The 20,999-nt window shown below is 42.0% G+C and overlaps 2 protein-coding genes and 1 long non-coding RNA gene across 3 annotated transcripts in view; 1 reads left to right on the top strand and 2 right to left on the bottom strand.

Moving 5' to 3' along the window:
* Nucleotides 1–2,528: 2,528 nt before the first annotated feature.
* myf5 (myogenic factor 5) lies at nucleotides 2,529–5,090 on the top strand. Its single transcript, XM_023413115.2, has 3 exons — nucleotides 2,529–3,248; nucleotides 4,184–4,256; nucleotides 4,467–5,090. The coding sequence occupies exons 1-3, from the start codon at nucleotides 2,631–2,633 to the stop codon at nucleotides 4,661–4,663; spliced, it is 888 nt and encodes a 295-aa protein (XP_023268883.2). The 5' UTR covers nucleotides 2,529–2,630; the 3' UTR covers nucleotides 4,664–5,090.
* A 4,790-nt stretch (nucleotides 5,091–9,880) lies between these two features.
* On the bottom strand, nucleotides 9,881–15,944 carry LOC111660035 (uncharacterized). The gene is made up of 2 exons (XR_002761131.1): nucleotides 15,782–15,944; nucleotides 9,881–11,988 (listed from the first exon to the last, which is right to left on the bottom strand). It is a non-coding gene; the product is annotated as an uncharacterized LOC111660035 (long non-coding RNA).
* Nucleotides 15,945–16,296: 352 nt separating this feature from the next.
* The window catches only part of lin7a (lin-7 homolog A (C. elegans)), a 28,306-nt gene continuing 23,603 nt past the window's right edge, over nucleotides 16,297–20,999 (bottom strand). Inside the window, exon 4 of the mRNA XM_023413163.2 lies at nucleotides 16,297–16,533. Coding sequence (XP_023268931.1) covers nucleotides 16,297–16,533 — 237 coding nt within the window. The remainder of the gene's footprint in view (nucleotides 16,534–20,999) is intronic.

Below are 20,999 nucleotides of genomic sequence, written 5' to 3'. Positions count from 1 at the left end.
GGGGGTGGGGGGGTGGAGGGCTGCTGAGTGCTCTGATTTATCCAGACTCTCCCTGAATATCCTGCTATAAGAAAAGGATTCAGAGCAGCAGGCCTGCACCTCTGTCTGCTCCCTGCCAAACAAATGCTGTTGCCACTCAAAATGTTTTTTTGTTTCAGTAATTCTTATGGGGGATGTAAAATGGACAAGGAGGGGAAACATTTGAATCAGATGGTATGGCTGGTTTTATTAAAGCGCAGTTATGCTTCACTCAGAAAACTCCAACTTCAATCATATTTTGCCGGTTAAAAAATGCAAAAACATAAAATAAAAATTAAAAAATGAGCTTCACTTTCCACCAGAGAGGAATTTATTTTGCACATCATTACTTGAGTTGAGTATTCAAAAGTACATATTTTTTATTTCAACACATTGTTGTTTCACAGTGTATTTACAGACTGTATGTATTTTCACTGACTGAATAAACTGAGTTCCTTGAAGAACCTGTGGAATAAAAAGCTTCTGTAAAACCCGCAGAAATGGCCATGAAACAAGTGAATCAACAAATATTTCTTTTTTTTTTCAGGCAGAGATGAAGTTTGGTTCTTTATTTCTAAACCTTCAAACACAGACTTCAGATCAGACCATGGTCTCTCAGTTAGGTCACTGACGGGGTTCAGACGTGACTGACAGCGGAGGAGTTGGCTGTGATTGGGTTTTCCTCCTGTGGTGAACACAGTGTACGGTCTATCACATTTTCAAAATAAAAGGAAATTCATTCCAGTGATTAAAAGCTTCAAAGTAAGAGTTCGTCAGTGCTTCATAGAAATATAGCGGAGTCAAAAGGAGAATATTTGGAGTAAAAATTATAAGTTTCCAAAATAAATAATACTCAAGTAAAAGTAAAAGTACTTCACCACTGACAACCTGTGGCTTTGCAGGAGTCTGAGTGATAAATTGTGTCTGTCAGTGGGGCTGGTGCTGCACTAAACAAGCAGCTTATAAAGTCAGAGCATGAGGCACTTTGGAAGAAATAAGGTTTTCAGACGTGAGGGAGATGGACATAAAAGATCACCTCCTGCCCTTCACTTAACTCCGTCTCTGACCCTTGAGAACAACAAAAAAGCAAAACTCCAGTCAGTTCCCAGGAGACTGGGGTGGGTGGAGCGCGCGGATCACATCCCCGGGCCTGCACGTGCTCAATCTGCGCCAATATAAACTCCTAATAACACCATGTGCTGCGCCGATCTAACCCGTAGCGTCAATTAGCCTTTAGCTGGACGCCAGGTTTTCTCATCGTCGGGCCGTTGTTCTCAGCCCTAAACGCGCTTTGATCTTCTCAGCAGATACAAGCCGATGTCTTCTTCAGCTGTGCCTAATCCAAACTCCGGCGGCAATTCAGAGGAGGCGGCAGGTACTGGTGTTTTCTTAGGTGCGCGCAGTTCCCAGAGACTGGATGAGATGGGTGGGGGTGGGGATGGGTGGGGGGCTCGCCAAACGTTTTGACACATTGTGAGAAATATCCGCATTGTATCCTTGTAAGCTGTCAACAGCGTAATTACCTAAACAAGTCAGCGTCGACCTGCAGGAGACCCGCTCTGTCTGACAACCTCAGACTGTTGTAAGAGAACAATCCTGCAAATAAGAGACGATTCAGCTTCACTCCAGAGCAGTTTATAATGTCAGCGTCTTTATCACGTGTCACCAGCAAGAGAGAAGCAAAAAGAACAATGGAAACAAAGTGAAGTTTAAATGTCTGAAAGCTCTTGAGGTGATTTGATTTGCACAGTTTACATGGCACAAACAAGAGACAAGTTGCAGACATGTGCAGCCTTAAATCCCTCCTGTCTTAAACCCTCCAAACCTTCAGACCTCCATCTGAATAAAAACCCATCATGGCCATCTGCTGGGTGCTGAATCCAAGCACTTGACTTGTGTCAATAACCTTTAATGGTTCAAATTTGGCCCTTTAGAGGCCAAAATGGTGCAGGGAGTTGCAGGGGTGTCAATTGTGTAATTGCTGTCTTAATGAGCTTTGGCAAACAGGGATCACCTCATCAGCAGCACCTCCAGTGACGAGGGTGAGGTGGGTGTTTAGAGGAGGGGGTGGGGGGTGGCTTATACCGCTGTAATGTGAATTCACAGGGCTTGAAATGTTACACCTTCCTTTGCAGCTGGGCTGCATCTGCAACGCTGTTGTCTCCACCGTAACAATTGGCCTGCATACTCCTACAAGTGGTCACCCTCCCTTTCTGCACAGTTTGACCAAACAAAACAGTCTCTCTTTAATGTTTATGTCTTCATAGCAAAGTGTCACTTTGATGGTCACGATGCCTGCAGGCCGCTCGCTGATGAACCGAGCTAAATGAAGCACTTACAGCTGTGTAAGAACGGGCCGTGTTGTGGTTAAAGCTGCAAATGTTCTGAAACATTCCCGAGCATTGTATTCATCACGGCCTTGCAGGACAAGGGCTGTTGGAAGGAGAGAGTGGTGATGAGTGGGAAAACACCAGTAAGTGCAGATGTGGGAAACTCTGCAGGGTACTGGGGGGTGAGGAGGCAGCGGTTTGGGATGGGGCAGGGAGGGAGTTGAGCTAACCCCAGCCTGCCTTCTGGCTGGGCCAATGGGCCATGGTAATTAGATCTGGCCAATGTGGGCCCTGGGCTCTGGCCTGGGGGCATATAAGGGGGGCCCGGGGCAACAGACCCCTCATATCACTCAGAGGTCTCCTCTCTCTCTCACCCCACTCCTCTACCCTCCTTCCTTCCTTTGTGCCCATCACTCCATCCATTCAGACTCTTTTCTTCAACGAGCCATGGATGTCTTCTCACCATCCCAGGTCTACTACGACAGAGCGTGTGCTTCCTCTCCAGACAGCCTGGAGTTCGGCCCCGGCATGGAGCTCGCCGGCTCAGAGGAGGACGAGCACGTCAGGGTCCCCGGAGCCCCTCACCAGCCGGGACACTGCCTGCAGTGGGCTTGCAAGGCCTGCAAGCGCAAGTCCAGCTTCGTCGACCGCAGACGGGCCGCCACCATGCGCGAGCGCCGGCGGCTGAAGAAGGTCAATCACGCTTTCGAGGCGCTGCGGCGCTGCACCTCGGCCAACCCGAGCCAACGCCTGCCCAAGGTGGAGATCCTGCGCAACGCCATCCAGTACATCGAAAGCCTGCAGGATCTGCTACGAGAGCAGGTGGAAAACTACTACAGCCTACCTGGAGAGAGCAGCTCCGAGCCCGGGAGCCCGCTCTCCAGCTGCTCTGACGGCATGGTAAGACCTCTGATCCTCCGCTTCCTCATGCAAACATCTGGTTGTACAGAGTCCTGTTGTGGCTGTAAACCCAGTAACATGTCCATCAGAGAAACGGGGACTACTGCATGTGAGACAGGACTTCTGCTTGTAGGAACTCCACCCCAAAAAAAAGTCAGTCAGAGTCTGTTGCCATTTCTCATTAGCATGTAGATCATTTCATTTCAAAGCAGAACCTGGATTTCCAATTTACAAACTTTATAATCAAATACAGCAGTTTTGCAACAACACCTCAATTACCGCGCTTCCTCATGCATATGATACAAACATCTCTTCTGCAGTCTCACATGTATCTTTATTCCCTGATGCTTGTTATTACAGGTCAGATTAGTTTCTCTGAAGGTGACTGTGTATCAGTTGATGCATAAGAGCTTCTAATGCTGGATGGGGTAATGGCTTTCCCACCACCGGACACTTTATAGCCCTAATAAACCGAGCTAAATCCACCGTACTGAAGTCTGGCAGGAAAAACTGGGTGCTTTTCTGCATTCCATCCTGACTGCATGTTCTGCGCCGCTGCCAGGATTTTCTGCAGATTTACTAGGAGAAAGTGTCATCTTGCACAAACTGGTGTTGCTTCCACTGATACAATCGATTCGCCACGCTCGGAGCTAGGGTGGGGGGGTGGGGGGAGCGGCGGGGGCGCACACTGCCACTTTGGCTTTAAGGTATATGTGAAATAAAGAAACCCATAACTTTGGAATTCAGGATTTATTAGCCCTGTCCAGTTTATCATGAAGGGCATTGGTTGTTTTTGCACTCTTTTTCTTTTCTGCCTCTTCCTATCCCAGATATATTTATATCATATCTGATCTGTCTGCTGCTTCTTTTCTTTCTTTTTTTTTAAGTGTTTGCAAGAATTCAAGGCTAAATTTCGATTTCTCGTTTCCTTCCAGGCTGGCAGCAACAGCCCAGTGTGGCAACAGTTGAATGCAAACTACAGCAACAGCTATTCATATGCAAAGAATGGTAAGACCTCTCGACAGTAACAGCAGCTTGATATGAATATGACATGTATTCCTGCCAGCACTTTGCTTTTAAAATCAAATTTTCGAATGCTTGATGACTTTAAACGTCCCACAGTGCCAGAAAATTAAATGTAAAAACAAATTTTAAAAAATGTAATAGTTCATATGTGGCATCCGCTGATCCCAGCTCTCTCCCCCTTCTTCCCATCAGAGAGTTTGGGCGGCAAAGCAGCCGGAGCCTCCAGCCTCGAGTGCCTCTCCAGCATCGTGGACCGCCTGTCCTCGGTGGAGTCCAGCTGTGGACCGGCCGCTCTGAGGGACATGGCCACCTTCTCCCCCGGCAGCTCCGACTCGCAGCCCTGCACGCCGGAGAGCCCCGGGTCCAGGCCCGTGTACCACGTCCTGTGAAAGGAAAAACCTTCTCTGGATATTTTGCCACAGGCGGCGTTTGCGAACAGGAAGAGATAAGAACTGGTTTTTGTGTGAAGCTGAAGGAGACTCAGCAGAATGTGAGGACCTGTGGCAAGAAGCTTTTTATATTGTACATGAGACTGTAAATATGTAATGTAAATGCCCATTTATTCTATACATGCTGTTATACCCAATGAGACGTATTTAATAATGACAGTTAATGTAATGTTGCATTATTCCAACATTAAGTGGTATTTATGCAGTGTTATTTCTTACTTTTCATGTTGTTGTGAACATTAAATCTTTTCACTGTTATGTATGAACGTTTAAGCTTTTTCTATTTGGCTTTTTTTTTGGAAGCTCTTCTTCTTCTTCTGTTGTTTCAACGCATGTGTTCAAGAAACCTAACAAGCTCCATTCATCAGACATAGTAATGTGTCTTAGTTTAATGTTTTTTTTTTTATTAATACAACAGCTAAATGAATCAGTTAAGATCACAATAATCAACACACATCCAAAAATAGGTGGTTTCATATGAAATAAAAGGGGGGAAATTATTTATTATGTGTCGTGCTCAGGGCTCGTCCTGCACAGGCTCGACTGTCTCCAGCTAACAAGGTGTGGAGATCACATTAGAAACTGATAGAGGTCAGCTGATACCATTAATCATCTGACACGGCTGTAATCACACACGGAGACTGAGGCGCACAAGACGTTACAGCATTTTATCCAAACTTTACATAAACTCACAGTAAATATAGTAAAAATAAATTAAAATACTGAAAACATTTAGTCCGTCTTTGATCAGGTTTTATTCTCTATCTTGCTTTGATGTGTTTGGGAGTGTGTGAGTTTGGAGGAAGGTTGGGGGGGGGCAGCATTGTATGTGTGTATGTGTGTGTGTGTGTGTGTGTTTGTACCTGTTTGTTCTTTCCTGCCAAATGTGAGTCATCATTAACACCCTGATTAGACCATCAGCACTGAGGTTGGGAACAAATGGCCTTTAATTGTACTTATTGTGTGAGTGAGGGGGAGGGGGGAGGGGGGGGAGGGTCATGTGTGTCATACTGCATCATTTCTTTGATCAGGTTGTCTGTATTTGTTTTACTTCATGTAGTCTATTGAGAGGAAATACTTTTTTTTTTTTTTTTTAAATCACAATACATACAGTGAAAATCTATATTTCTTTTATGGTTATTGTTTCTATGATTATATTTTCCGCTCCCCGCCTCACATTTCTTTTCCCATTATGCTTTGCTCTAATGTGCTCCGTCTGGGTTACAACTGCAAAAACAAAAATAAAACGTCTCCCATTCCTCTGAAGTTCTTTTATTTCTGTTTATTTGCATTTATTCTTTTATGCAATACATCTCATCAAAGTTTTAAAATGTATTATTATTTCCCTTGGCTTCAGCATTGTTTATTATTGCTTGTAGTTTTCTGACTGTTGCTCTAGTGTTCAGTGGTGGAAAGTACGATAATGAAGTACTTACTAACATAATACTTATAATCCATCACGTTTCAGGAAGAAAGCTATATTTTTACAGCTATAGTTACTCCTACAGCCACATCACATCACATCACAAGATTTTATATATAAAATATAAGAAGAGATCATAAGTATAATTTATTTCTTTATACAAAGTTAAAATTAGCTTAAACTTAAATGTGTCAGTAATAATCTCATGATATATAATAATAAAATCATTATAATAGTTTTCACTGTTGATACTTATATTTTGTTGATAATTCTTCCAGCCTTTTGCTCATAAGTAACATTTTGAACACAGAACTTTCACTTGTAAAGGATCTGAAAACCTCTTGCACCAGCCTCACATTAAATCCTCCCCTCATGAAGCCGATAATGTTCAGTTTTTACTCAAACTGTTGGAGAAAAAGTGTTAACATGAAATACAACATTCTTGTATTATATTACATACGTCTCAGCCAGGAGTGCCTAATAAACTGGCAAGTGAGTGTATAAAATGTGAATCGGCAGAGTAAAATGGCACAAAATAGAAATACTCAAATAAATAAAAAGTATCTCCAGTGGTGGGGGGAGGTATAATTGTCCTCTGCTTGAGTTAAAGTAGCAATACTGCAAAATAAAAGTACTCCATTACTAGTAAAAGCCCTGCAGGGAATATGAAAGTATGTAAATGTATTTAAAGTATAAAAAAGAAAGTATAGATTAGTATAGCTTATTATTGCCAGTGCATTAATATGGTAGTAGCATTGTGATAGTAGCAACAATGAACTACTGTAGTTGTATGTAAAATCATAATCTGTACAGTGAAGATGTTAAACACATGTAGTGGAGTGAAAAGTACAATACTGTAAAGATAAAACATGGGAGGTTTCACTGGGAAGTGAGTTATCTGGTGAGGCCATAGGCCTGCAAACTAATCTAACACTTCCATTCAAAAACAACACTCAGTACACATGTAATCTGTCCATGTACACATCCATCCGTGCATCAGCTCTCTCTGATTCTCACTGCAGGAGAATGACACTGTCCACAGGCGAATACTCACGCTTCAGCAGAGCTCTATCTCTCTGCTACGGCTCTATGAAACATTGCGGACATTCCAGCGGCGGCTTGTATTTCACTAACCTCTGTGGCCGCGTTCAACGCTCCAAATGTCACTGATGTCATTTTTCCATGGCTACTCTGCGGTTGTGATTCATGAACTGCTTACTCACCGAGCCCCACAGCGTCAACACGAAGCACACGGAGAGCTCAAGGTTGTCGAGGTCGAGCATAAAGAAATAAAATTCACTTATTTTTTATTTATTTGTCATATTTTAATCTTGATAGAGAAAGGAGATGGTTTATCAATTAACTCTGTAATATCAAGACTCAAAGGCCAGCACAGCCATTACTGTAGTACTCAGTAAGACCACAAGAGAGAGGTGTTTCTTGTATTTCCTTCATTAACACTTGACCAGCCACTTCAGCCTCTGTACTTGGACTTAAATGATCAATATTAACAGTCAGGGTCACACAGGGGTGTGTTTCAGCCTCTAAATGATCATGCTGATATTGTGTCTATTGAAGAAACAGTTATTCAGAACCTCTTTTCCACAGCTCTGAGGAGGATGCTGAGCTCATCCTGGATGTTTAAACTGAGGTTTTTTCGGGGGAATTAAATCTGCCCTCTGGCAAAAAAAAAAAATCTGTGATGTGGTTGCAGCTGCAGAGACAGGAAAGACGTGGTATAACGGATGTGCGTTCTGTGGATCTAAACCATTAGAGATGCTAAAGCGAACGCTGCGTTTCAAGCATTTTCGATTTGTTCAGTCGATGAAACAGCTGATGTTTTGACGATATCACAGCTCAACGTCGATTCTTTCCCATCACACTTGGAGTGCAGTAAGTCTTGATGTTTATTGCGCTGCATGAAGCCAGAGGAGACACAGTCCTCAAACCAGATATGTATGAGGGGTTGATTAAGATATCTTACTTTGAAATTCAAACACAGGAATCATAGTCATTTGCAAGACAAACTTAAAAACATGTTTTTGTTTCATTTTCATTTCACTGATGTTGCCCAAATATAAAGAAGTTTAGTCGAGCAACTCATTTTGTTTTATATTGTCAGAATTTGATCTGGAGCTACATGGATGCAGCACACAAAAAGATTTAGAAAAAATACTAAAAAATAATAAATTAGCTGCCACTGAAAAGAGATATGTTTAGCTGAATGCTTCTTTATGACCTTGGTCAAAATAAATAAATATCTGTAAAGTGCACATTGCTGTTTTTGGAGGAATTATATCACAGTAATATTGAGGGTGTGAATGATCAGACCTGCCATTATAAGGTGCAGCGGAGGTGATGTCACTGTTAGAGGCCTGGAGAATCAGGAGTGTTAACACACAGTTTGCTCAGTGCTATTTCAGGTCCAGAGGTGTAGAAAGAAAATCAGGAAGGTGATGAAAACTATTTTCACACCTGTGACACATTAACACGTCTCTCAAAAAGCAGATGAAAATATCTATTGTATTGCTTTATCATCTCTGCCTCTGGAATCAGAGATGAGCCTTTTGTTATCGTGACAGATGAAGACTTTATTTTCACTTTCTTTTCATGGTGGTTACTACATGATCCTGAGAAGGTTTTACCTTCAGGCCCTTTTCTACTTATTAACAGCCACACACACACCGGCGAGGGATTCGTCACCTGCGCTAACGCCACCTACACTCTTGAGTTTTGTCACTTCAGGCTTTGGTCATCTGCTGTAGAAGTGGCTATTTGCTGGAGAAGAGCTGTAACAAGGGTTTTTATTGCACGAAACACCGTGTACAACACATTGCCGGTAAAAGAAACGACATCGCTTAGTGCTTCTACTGTGAGTTTAGTACCTCCCATTTACAGGAGTCCTTTTTATTAGTTTCAGTGTCTGCTTGGTATTGAGCTAACAAAAGGACATTGACTTTGTGTTCCAGGGCCAAGAACCTGGAAAAGCCTTCAGAGGGACTCTTCACTACTCAAGGTTTCATCACTCCAGCTTCAGCAGCTGCACTTAGATCAAGGACGGGTAATAAGTGAAGAGCCGTTATGTCATCATCAGGAGAAACAAAGAAAACAACTGCAACTCCTAATTCTAAATCTTTCTAATTTTCAAATAACGCGTCACGTGACCAGAGTTCAGTTCATGGTATGACCCGTGGCATTGTGGGTCAGAATTGTGTTAATGTGACTTTATATGAAGAATGTGAAACGTTTTCCATATTTTTTTAATCTGATTAAGATTTTTGTGCGTTAACATGATCGGGCCTGTTCATTGATGGTTACCAGGATATTAGCCATGTGTTGGACCACTGTAGCTACAGCTTTTATTATATGAGCATTTCATGGGAAGATTCCTGTATCTATCTTTAAATTTGAGCACTTTTAGGGGAATAAGAAGGAGAAATAAGCAGGTATACGATGGTGTAATCTATTAAACACGTTTGACTGGGCAGACTAACACTGCCTCACTCACTCTGCTGGACTCTGTGTTCCCTCCAAAACCTTCCTCAGTAAACAATATTTCATCTCTTTAGGGGAAGGGCTCGGACTCAAACTTGGACTGACATTCAGGCTTTCAAACTTTAACCAATCTACATTTTTTATCTGCTGATATTTTAAATCAATGCTCCTCTGGGTGTCAAACCACTAATGTCACTGGTGGTGCAGCACTGAGATACGAATAAAAGGTCGACAGAGCGTTCACTGTACACAAGCACATAGATTTATTTATACAAATATAGTATGTATAACAATTGCATATCAACATTTGTTGTCTTTTTTTTTTCTTTTCTTTTTTTTAAATCTTTACGGTAAGTACAGGACCATCAGCTTCAAAAATGCAAGTCAATTAAGAAAGAGTACCTGTGATTTAAAGATACAAAAAGGGATCTGTTGTATGTCGATGTTCTGCTTGACGATTGAGTGAGGGACAAAAACTTCTGGATATCCTGTAAAACCTGAGCCTTAAAGTCACCTAATATAAAAGCTTCAGCATTAAGTGACCTTAAAGTGCTGACAGGTTATTTAGGAAATGACGATATCTGGCAGCGTGGCACGTAATATGCATGTAGAAGACGTCTGCTCTGCTGGGCTTGTGCGATCGGATGTATAATGTAGATCAGAACAGATAAAAAAGTAAAAATGAATCTTTACATCAACAATAAATCTGTGATGCAAAATAAATAATCCACAACATTTTTATGAAAATGCAGCTTAACAACTTTTCATTCGCCGTTCTTAACTTACATCTGGTCGCTCCTCGGAGGGAAAAAATAAAATAAAATAAAATAAAATCCTCTGGCATACAAGAAACAATTATGTGTTTTTTTTTGTTTGTTTTTTGTTTTTTGGTTAGCTTCGGATAAAGAGAAGAAGAATGGCCTGAGGGTGAGAGTCTGAATGGTGGAACAAAGAGAAGAGTGCCTCCTACGGAAAATGAGGACGAATCAAAAGAAAACACGAGACGGTATCAAGAAACACAAAGCGATTTCTGGCAATAGCGATAAGAAAAGAAAAAACAAACAAGGAGCACTTAGCACCAAAGATGGAGTGAACACAGGCCTGGCAGATCACCACTTTAACCCAGGCTCAGAGAAACAGGTTTCCCTTACAGGTACAGAAGGAAAACAAAAAGAAGCTAAAACATTGTACTCAGTCTCATCGTAGCTCACAATGATTGTCTAAAGAGAAAACAGATTCACATAAACTATGTGCTAGTTATACAACTAATATATCTTAAATAATAATCTGCATGTTTTAGAAGGAATACGTAATAATATTTTAAAGGAACAATAAAACTTTATGTTAAATCTCTCATCTCATAAACTATAAAATAGAAAAGTCTGAAATATTAACATAAATCTAGCGTATTTAGATTTAATTCATTCTTGTAGGACACGGATAATATTTCTGAGGATTGATCTGAACCTCTTTGTTACTATATATCTTCTGGATAAATCTCAGCTGGGAGAAGCTTATGAAGTCGGCTAATTATTGCACATTAATTGTACATGCCACCTTGTACGTTAGTAATCTATTTAAATGGCATAGAAGGATAAATCTGGACTGTTTAGAAGCTGCCTTACAGTGCATGGAAAAACCAGATTGCTTTACAGTGATTTACATGTTGCACCCATCCCGTAAACTCTGCATCTACTGTGAATTTAGTCAAATGAAAATGAAAAAACTGAAGAATGTCTTTTATTGCTAAATCTACAAGATAAAAAACCTTTTTTCTTGCTACAATATAGAAGGTAAAAAAGAGTTCACGTTTATCCAAAACAGGACGAATTTGACACAAAAAAAAAGAAGAAGAAAGAAAGAAATCAATGGTCATTCATACAGAGACACAAGCACCAGTTGAAGAATCAATAGAAACACCACTGTACAAATGATATCTATGGCAAAATGGCGAAGGTGCCAATGGATGTCAGTAAGCAATCAAAAATGGGTGACTGTAAACAAAACAAGGAACACAAGAGTTTCAGTAAGAGTCACAATCGGAGGGGAACAACTTATAAAAGGGAATACAAAGTTAAAATGGACGACCGTCAGCGCTCGCCTCCCTCAAAGCACCAATGTCGGGACACACGGCTCTCTTTGTTTTTGCTCAGTAACTGTTGGTACACTGGAAGGGAGAGAGAGAGAGTAAGTAAAAGAGTCTTTTACTTGTAGGTTTTTTCCTCCGCGACGGTGCGTTTCCTTTGGGTTCTTCCTCACACACAAACAGATGGTCTTTGAGATCCACCTCTTTTTTTTTTCTTCCCTCCCTCCCGCTCGCCTTCACTTCCTCTTCTTTTGGAACAACCTGCCGATCATAAGGAAGAGAGAGAGAGAGAGAGAGAGAGAGAGAGAGAGGGAGAAAGAGAGAGAGGAGCTGAGAGCGATGCCTTAAAGCTGGCTGGCGGTTCAGTCTTAGAAACGGCGTGTTAGAGAAAGTGGCATCAAGCTGAGTCCTGATGATCTCACTAAATGATCAGAGCTTGGGATCCTTGTGAATCAATCATCCCCAGCCTTTAATTTCCCTGGAATACAACAGATCCATCTGTGAGCCTATCAGGGTTGCCAACTGTCGTGCTTTTGGAAGGAGACTCCCGCTTTTCATGCGCCGTTTGATGCCGTCATGCCAAGCAAATGTCACGGCAAATGCAAGGAAGGCCAGTCCTTGATGTAAAATATAGCTCATACACATCTGAACATCAAGCTTCGAGATCGGTTCATAAACGTGACGGAGATCCCATCTTAAAGCGAACCTTTCTGCACCAGTCACCTGGCTGCAAATGTGCAGCCCTAAATTTTTAAATAGGGCATTATATATAGGCTATATTCCTGTCAGACCTTTATTTTGAAGGCTACACATTAACACTTACAGTGTTGTATTTTCTGCTTTAAAAACTTTCTGATATATTTTTTATGGAAGTAAATATATGTTTAGGTACAACTCCTACACTGTCCTATGTACGGGAATGATGTTTGTGTCAAGAGGGAGTTTTATTTTACAAACAGCATGACCTGCACTTTGCTAGCTTTACTTCCTGTTTTCGCTCTGGCCTTGTCTGTGAGAAGGTATGCTTGCTCTTCACTCTGTTTACTTCTGGTGTTTTCTTCTGTATATGTGATTTAACGTTGGTTTAAAGTTGCTGCGTGAGGGAATGTGTGGATGCTGGTTCGCTTTGCAGCTGAGGTTTTCACTCATTTTCATCCATTAATCTGCTGATAAGAGGGAAAGTTTGTGGAGGCATGTGTATGGAAGAGCAGCTGATTAGCTTGCAATGCAAGTGCAGTGTTGTTGACACCATGTTTTGGTAGCGTGGAGCACTGAGTCGTGGTGTTACTGTACGCGGGCACGGACCGAAGCGAGACCATGTGAATTGTGAGGTTGTGCTGGTGCCGTTGCCGGTGTCTTGCAATAAACAGCAGAAAGACAAACCGTGTTAACCATAATGCAACACAATGCAGTTATATCCACTACACAGGCTCTAAGATAAGTGAGGTGACTACAGAGGCAGACTTGGTAATGGAAAACCAAAACCTTATGTCGGCTCTAAACTCATTTTGAAAATGTATGTTCGGTCTGGCTGATGTGGTTAGAGCCACTAAATGTTGCACATAAATATTGAGGGTTTCCTGCAGCTTTTATATTTTCAGGCAGGTTACCTTGCCTGAAATACAACAACATCAGAACAGTTAACAGACTTGTGTATATATATTTTAAACATGTATATTTAATGAATGAGGCTGTTGTTTAGATCATCATCTTCTATCTAGTGGCAACTATTAAAATGTGGAAACGTGTGTGTGGGGGAGGAAAGAGTGGCAAGTCAAGACAACTGGCAGAGACAGTGAGAGAGAGGTGAATACCAGTCAAACCAGTGGGTTATGTTGCACTCATGTCTGCTTGTGTGTGTCACTTGGTCGGCGGCCCACTGGTCCGCCAAACCAAATCTCTGCGACCGGCATTGATAAAACATGATCCCTGCTCAGTTCCCTGTCTGGAGCTCCACCGCAACACACTGTTACAAGCTCCCAAATACCTTCCAAAGCTGCGGCGTGCCAAGTGCAAGACAAGAGATATGCTTGGGGGATTTAGCATCAAACGGGCAGTGCCACAGAGATCTTGGACACATGCCCGCCTCCAGTACGTCAGGGAGACGCTTAAACAGTTTGAAAAGTCTGGGCAGAATTAGGCGAAGCATGATATGATTTAACTTCATGGTGTGATTAGTGTCTGAAAAAGTTTTCTCCTCGCTTTTAAGTTTTTGCTATTTTCAGTCGGTAAAAGTGCGAGTTTGTTTTAGTTTGACAGGCAGCGCTGGGCTTTGTTCTAAATTTGGACTTTGAAATGTAAAAATATTGTCTCGAGCGGAGGCACGTGGACCCTCCGTTCAGCTGCAGCTTCCACGTAACGACACCGCGGGCTGCATCTGCTTATCCACGTACCTGCAGAGCATGAACCACAGATGTAATCGGTTTAAGCTTCAATAATTTACAGCCCTTACAACAGAATCACTGGCAGAACACAGCAGAGGTGGTAATGTTTGCACAGATGATACCCGACGCTGCGTTTGCAAAATATACCTCTGAGGTTTCAGGCTTCGTACCGGGATGAAAATGCGAATCTCCATCTATATTCCTTGCCTTCATTCATTCATATTATTTATAACACACTTCAGAACACAAATTTACACAATGCTTCATAATTAATAGAGGCAAAAATTAACCTAAAATAAAATAAATTTGATATAATTCATAATAAAAAAAAGGAATAAATAAAGTAAATAAATTCCATAAATTGTAAGTAAGGTTTCTGAAGACACTAATAATTCAGCCAGCAGGATTTTCTGACTGCAGGTCTCAGCCGGAGGCTGTGTACATACTCATGAGGGAAATGATAAAAAGGTGAATCTGTATGTGGATATCTGCACCTGCTATTCGCTCTTATTCTATTCCATTACAGCCAAGCCCTAAAATAGCAGACAACTTCTAATCCAAAACTCTGTCGCATTAAAAAAAAAAAAAAGAAGAAGAAGAAGAAGAAGAAGAAAAAGATAATCTGTGCTCATCTCCATTTGACCTTAGACGGCTACACAGACTGGCACTGTGGGCTAAAATAAAGCATTAAGCCATGAGAGCATTCTGGGCTTCACAGTGATTTTAGAGTAGTAGAAAAATCTGCTGTTAAATGAAAATGAACCTTTCTTCTAATTGACCATGAGTAATTCATCTTTAATTGGGCTGCGTGTAATATGGCAACCCGGTTTGCTAGAAAGTACATTCATATAGTAATTAACTGTTTTCCTGATTAGGTTGTGGTCTGTTGCATTTAAACCAAGTGCTGTGAGTGTCTACACATAACCATCAGCACCAAACAGATTGATAATGCTGTAGTCGGTACAAAACAGCTGCATGATCAGATATTCTGGTGGAAAACAAATATGCTGTGTGAATATTTTACTTTTATGTTCAGAAGCAACATCTTTGCAATGTACCAAATACAGAAATTAACACCATATCTTTATTTCACTAATGTTGTTGCAAATTAGTTGTTTATAATTCTAATGTCCAGGAAACAGGGTTGAATATAATCGCTCAACATTTAGGAGAATACACTTCACAGACTTATGTCACAGCCTGAGGATGGCTAGTTTAGCTTAGCATAAAGACTGGAAACAGGTGGGAAACAGCTGGCCTGGCTCTGGCTCTGGTTTGCGTTCAGATTTACAGGAAGTCACGTGCTGTAACAGGTTGTTTTAACATTTCAGTTTGTGTTTGTTCAGCTGTTTTCCTCTCCTATTTGCCAAAATGCCACATATTCCTTTAAAGGAGCAGATATGTAGCTGGTTTGAAGGTTTTCTGGTTTGAACTCGGGACTCTCCGTGGAAAATGGAGGTAGAAAATATGGTTGAGAGACAGACGGCGGTGTAAACACATAAAACTGTATGAATATAGAGCAGGGTGAAGCTGCAAAGCATACATGCATATATGCTTCATCAACTTGAATAAACACAACACTTTTCTGTTTGTGCAACTCCAAGTACACACCTTCCACCGTGTTTTACCTCGTGCCCCCCCCCCACCCTTAGAGCAATGAAGCGCCTCACCTACGACATGTGGTTCTGCTGAGAGGACAGGTTCTGCTGTTGCTGCTGCTGCATGAGGAGCTGCTGCTGCTGGCGCCGCCGGGCCGTGCGGAGCTTCTCGAAGCGAGCCTCCATCTCCTCCAACACTTTGGGGGTGTAGCGAACCACCAGCTTCACACTGTCCTTGGCCTGTCTCTTATACACATCTAAAATAGTAACTGCTCTCTGAGAAAAAAAAAAGAAAAGAATATGTGCTCCATTTTCAATAGTGATATCATGTGAAAATGCACAGTCTCTCTCTCTCATCTCTCCAGTGGATGAAGAAGAGTTTCTGCTCTCTACACAAGACATGCAGCACTTTGATCTCAGTAGCTCTCCTGATTGTTGACTCACGCGTCAAAGAAGCTTCTAAAAATATTTCACTTGAGGACATAGAACTTTTTTTTTTTTTGGGGGGGGGGGGGGGGGGCAGAGAAGTTTATCTACGCTCTCCCTCCAATCCATATATCGAGCCTTTCTCTAAACATTCGCTGCATCTAAATGTGAAGTCTGGTTGGACCTACCACGCCGTTGACGGACAGGAGCTGGTCCCCTCGCTTTAGGCCGCCGTGCCTCTCAGCCACGCCTCCGGGAATGATGCGGGAGATGTAGATGGGTGAGTTCTGTTCTTTGCCGCCCATCACGTTGAAGCCCAGGCCTTCCTCCGTCTTGGGTAGCTCCACCACCCGCGGGTGAGAGTGACCCTCGCTGGCTGCGAAGGCCGCCACTGTGGCCTGAGGGAAGACAGAAGAGGAGTCAATCATCTCGGCAGTAACTACGATACAAAAAAATACATTTATAGACGCATTGTTTTTGAGACTACACTGCTTTTGCCATGACTTATAATCTTGTAAGCTGTGTCCCAATTTTGGGGCGCCATCCTGTCGAGGTTGCATTTGTACACCGACTGCGTCACAGCGGCGTGACTTGGCTGTCCCATTTTGAAGGATCCAACGGGAGGATCCAGGGTTAGAGGACGGGGCGGGCGCAGCTGGTGACGCACGGTGAAAATCTTCCGTTGGCCAGACCGTCTCCGTTCGGTTCGGCCTTCTTGGTCAACGACGGCTAGGAAAAGGCCACATCTTGGTGGACCACGTCCTCCAAAGGATGCAGCCCCTGACTACACAGCTGCTGTCTGCAGTTATTATTACACTCTAAGTGCAAAGGAGGAAGCTCATTTCAATACGATTACACAGTGGTTTTAAAGGTGGATAGAAACTCTGAACCTCTGCGGCACCTTCTCATTTCAGCAAGGATGGCTGTAACAAAGCGTTAGGATTTAGGCAGGGCAGGGGATTTAGACTCCAAACGAGAAGTTCTCTGGCTTTCTAAGTGCATGGATTAACACATCCAAGTTTATGCTGTGGGAGTAGCCAGACAACTTTCAACCCCTCTGCGTCTCTACCAGCTGGTTGAAGTTTCTGGCTGGCTGTGGGGTTTCTTTGAACCGCTAGCCAAGCTCCTTGCTCCTTGTACATTCAGCACAAAGCGCCCAGGAGCTTGTTAGCCACAGCCCGGGAAAGCTAATGGCAGGCGAACAGAGAAAGAGACGCACGCCCCGTGCTCACGCCCCGTGCTCACAGATCCCACAGATGCACTGCCACAGGTGCTTCGCTGTCATGTTGGCATCATCTATGATATGTGAGGTAGATTGGGGAAAAGGGAGCATAAAAAAAGAAAAGGGGGGTTCTGTCAGAAGCTTTTGCAGATGTGTATCCAAATTCCCCGGCAGCATTCGAGTAGCTTGGCACTTTGAGGTCTTTGATGCTCCCTCCAGGCAGCTACCCCGTCTCTCTCGTCCTTCTCTCTCGTCCATATTCATATGCATCTTCATAACCACAATCATTTCTGCTCAAACTGTTTTTCCCATTTCTATGTCTTCTCTCGCTGCCCGCTTTAATCTTGTTCTTGTACTCTGTCAACTTCCCCCTCTTCCTCCTTTTCCCTCGCCTCTCTGTCCTTCTCCTTTTCTTTCTCGGCTCCTCCCTTCCTCCCTCCCTCCCTCTCCCTCCCCGTCTCACTGTGAAGCTAAAAGGCAGCTCCTCAGCATGCATACCGTCGCCTCCCAGGCCTCACAGCACATTGACCTTCACAACTTTATCTTGTTTTTTTTGGGAATGAAAAAACAATCTGGCAGATGGCCGGCGCCCCTCAAACACAGGAGGCATTTTAAAATGAAAAGCTTGTTAGAGGGATACTTCCTTGGTAGACACACTACACTGTATAAGCATGACTTAACATATCCAAAGTCACTCGATCATTGCTTCCATTTTTCTTTTTCTTTTTTTTTTTTCTCGTGCAGCCCTGATAGTCCCCTGTCTCTATTAAGATCAGTAATAAGGGCCTCAGGCCAGGGATTAGAGGCTGAGTTGATTTAATTAATGAAGCAATCAAAGAGAATCGAGTTGTTCAGGTGAAACACAAATCTTGACTGTCAGGAGATTTACCGACTCACTAAACTAAAGCACTCGAGAGGCAGTTGAACGGGAGCATCTTCATATATCTCACATATTTCATCATTATTACCTCTGCAGCTTATAGACTTCACTTTCAATACCACTGCTATAGTATTCATCTCTTTTCTTTTCAGACTATATGTGTGATATTGATCGATTGCAATTGGCACTGTAGCTTGGCTTATCTCTAGAGAGAGTAAAAACTTTTAGGGGGAGATCCAGCCCTCCCAATAGCCCCTACAGCTACTCCAGCTCAGGCCATTAGCTGTGTGCTTAATTGCCCAGTGGATGTGCAATTTTAATACAGATTTAAGAGCAGTAAATTCTCAAAGTTTGGGGCAAAGACAGAAAAAAAGTAGGGGGGAGTTTAAAGCTGCTTAAATCATGTCTTCATGGTTGCTTCAGGCTCTGAAAAAAATTTACACTTCTTTTTTTTCCAGCTTAACTGCCACAGTTTTCTTTATAGAGTGAAATTATTATACTGTAGTCATTAATAAAGATTTCATATATTTTCTCAGATCAGATCTAGCCACTTGACAAATAACAGGAGATATTCCAAATGTAGCAACAAATGTGCAATTGGAAAATCAACAATATGAAAGCCAGTGTTTGTTTCTTTCTAAAAAAAAAAACAAAACACTGTCATATTTTGTGCATCCTGTTCAAAGGAATAGTTCAATATCTTGGGGAAATACTGTATACTTCTTCTGTTTTAGAGTTAGATACCACTGTCATGTCTGTGCATTAAGCATAGGGCTACAGCCAGCAGGCGCTTTGCTCTGCTTACTATGGAGAAAACAGGGGGAAAACAACTGTTAAGATATGCACCTGTGGTCACACAAACACAAAGATAAAAACAAACAACCTTGTGGAATGTTTTTCTCTTATTTTAGATGAAAAGACTTCATCTTTTCATCGTTTCTGTGCATTAAGTAGGTGACTAGCCTAGCTTAAATGGCTACTAGAAGCAGAATGAAACAGCTAGCCTGGCTCTCTCCAAAGTTTAAATATGCACTTACCAGCACCTCTAAAACTCACTAATGAACAAATTATATCTCGTTTGTTTGATCTGTACACAAACACAAACATAAAAACAACAACCTTGTGGAATGTTTTTCTCTTATTTTAGATGAAAACACTTCATCAGTGTCTGTGCATTAAGTAGGTGACTAGCCTAGCTTAAATAGCTACTAGTAGCAGGATGAAGCAGCTAGCCTGGCTCTCTCCAAAGTTGAAATATGCATTTACCAGCGCCTCTAAAACTCACTAATGAACACATTATATCTTGTTTGTTTAATCTGTACACAAACATAAAAACAACAACCTTGTGGAATGTTTTTCTCTTATTTTAGATGAAAAGACTGCGTCGGTGTCTGTGCATTAAGTAGGTGATTAGCCTAGCTTAAGTAGTTACTAGAAGCAGGATGAAACAGCATGGCTCTCTCCAACGTTTAAAAAATGCATCTAAAAGCGCCTGGGAAGCTCATTAATTAACACATGATATCTTGTTTAGCTGTACACAGACAGTAACGTAAAGAGGTCGAGTTTATGGGAAGTGCAGGGCCTATTTTGGGGAACTATACAAAGAAAAAAAATTAAAAGAAAGATTAGACTAAACAAATGAGATATAACGTGTTAATTAGTGAGCTTTAGGTGCTGGGAGGTGTATTTTTTTTAAACTCTGGAGAGAGCCGGGCAAGCTGTTTCCCCACTGCTCCCAGTCTTTATGCTAATTTAAGCTAATCGCCTCCTTAATCTGGCTCGATTAAAGAACAGATATATGAGTGGTATCAGTCTTCTCAGCAGTTCTCACCAAGAAAGCAAATAAGTATGTTTATCACAAGCGTTGAATTATTCCTTTAATCAGGTGTTCAGTTGCAATTCACTAGACTCTGCAGTTTTGTGCTCAAGGCAGAGAGTGTCGGTGGAGCCGACTAAAGAGGAAAGAGCGGATCAGCGGCGCTCACGATTCGAAGCCTCGCACAATCTCTCTGCATGCACATACAAAGATGCACTTTTCTCTGTGTTTTGTCATCCTCTTTTATTCACACCCTCCACCCACTCCTTGTGATGTACTGAAGAGGAGTGGACCCAGCTGGACACTGAACCACTGAAGGACCGAGAGGTACTCTCATCTTTTCTCCTCCCTGCGTCTCAACCTCCTCTTCACATGAAATCAGACAAGCTTTCCCTCTTTGTTTTCTTTCATAAAGGCCTGTGTCTCTTGCAGATGAGGTACTGATTAAAAGCTCATCTCTTTTGTACACCGGAATTAGATTATTTCATTCATTCTACATTCACTCCACACCTGGTGATGTCTCAGTTCTGATCTTGTGCAACTGTGACATGGATTAGATTTTTTCTAAACAGCAGGCAACAACAAATCTATCTAAAAAAATTAGGTGAACTTTTTCAGTGATCTTGGCATCTTTCATAAGTTAGACCCATGAAGAGATGTGATGTATTTAGGAAATCTGTTATGGGCAGTGAATTGGGAAAAATCAGTCTCTAATGTGAATAAGAAAAAATATCTTGTTTTGATTTGACTGTACACTAAAAACTTTGAGAGCAAAATAAAGAAATCAGTCTGCTACAATGAGCTTGTCTGACATGATGACAGCAAAACAAATATGCACTTTTATCATTATATTATTTGTCATCCAGTTTGACAACAAACTAAATATGTGTCATGGTTCTGAGTAAAACAAAATAAATACTAGATGAATATCTGTGTCTGCTAATCT

The sequence above is a fragment of the Seriola lalandi genome, unplaced genomic scaffold (assembly GCF_002814215.2).
Source record: "Seriola lalandi dorsalis isolate HSWRI2012SDOR001 ecotype SW California unplaced genomic scaffold, Sedor1 jcf7180002054504, whole genome shotgun sequence".
NCBI classification, from domain to species: Eukaryota; Metazoa; Chordata; class Actinopteri; order Carangiformes; family Carangidae; genus Seriola; species Seriola lalandi.
Note: the sequence above shows the minus strand (reverse complement) of the source record. Positions and strands in the feature narration are given on the sequence as shown.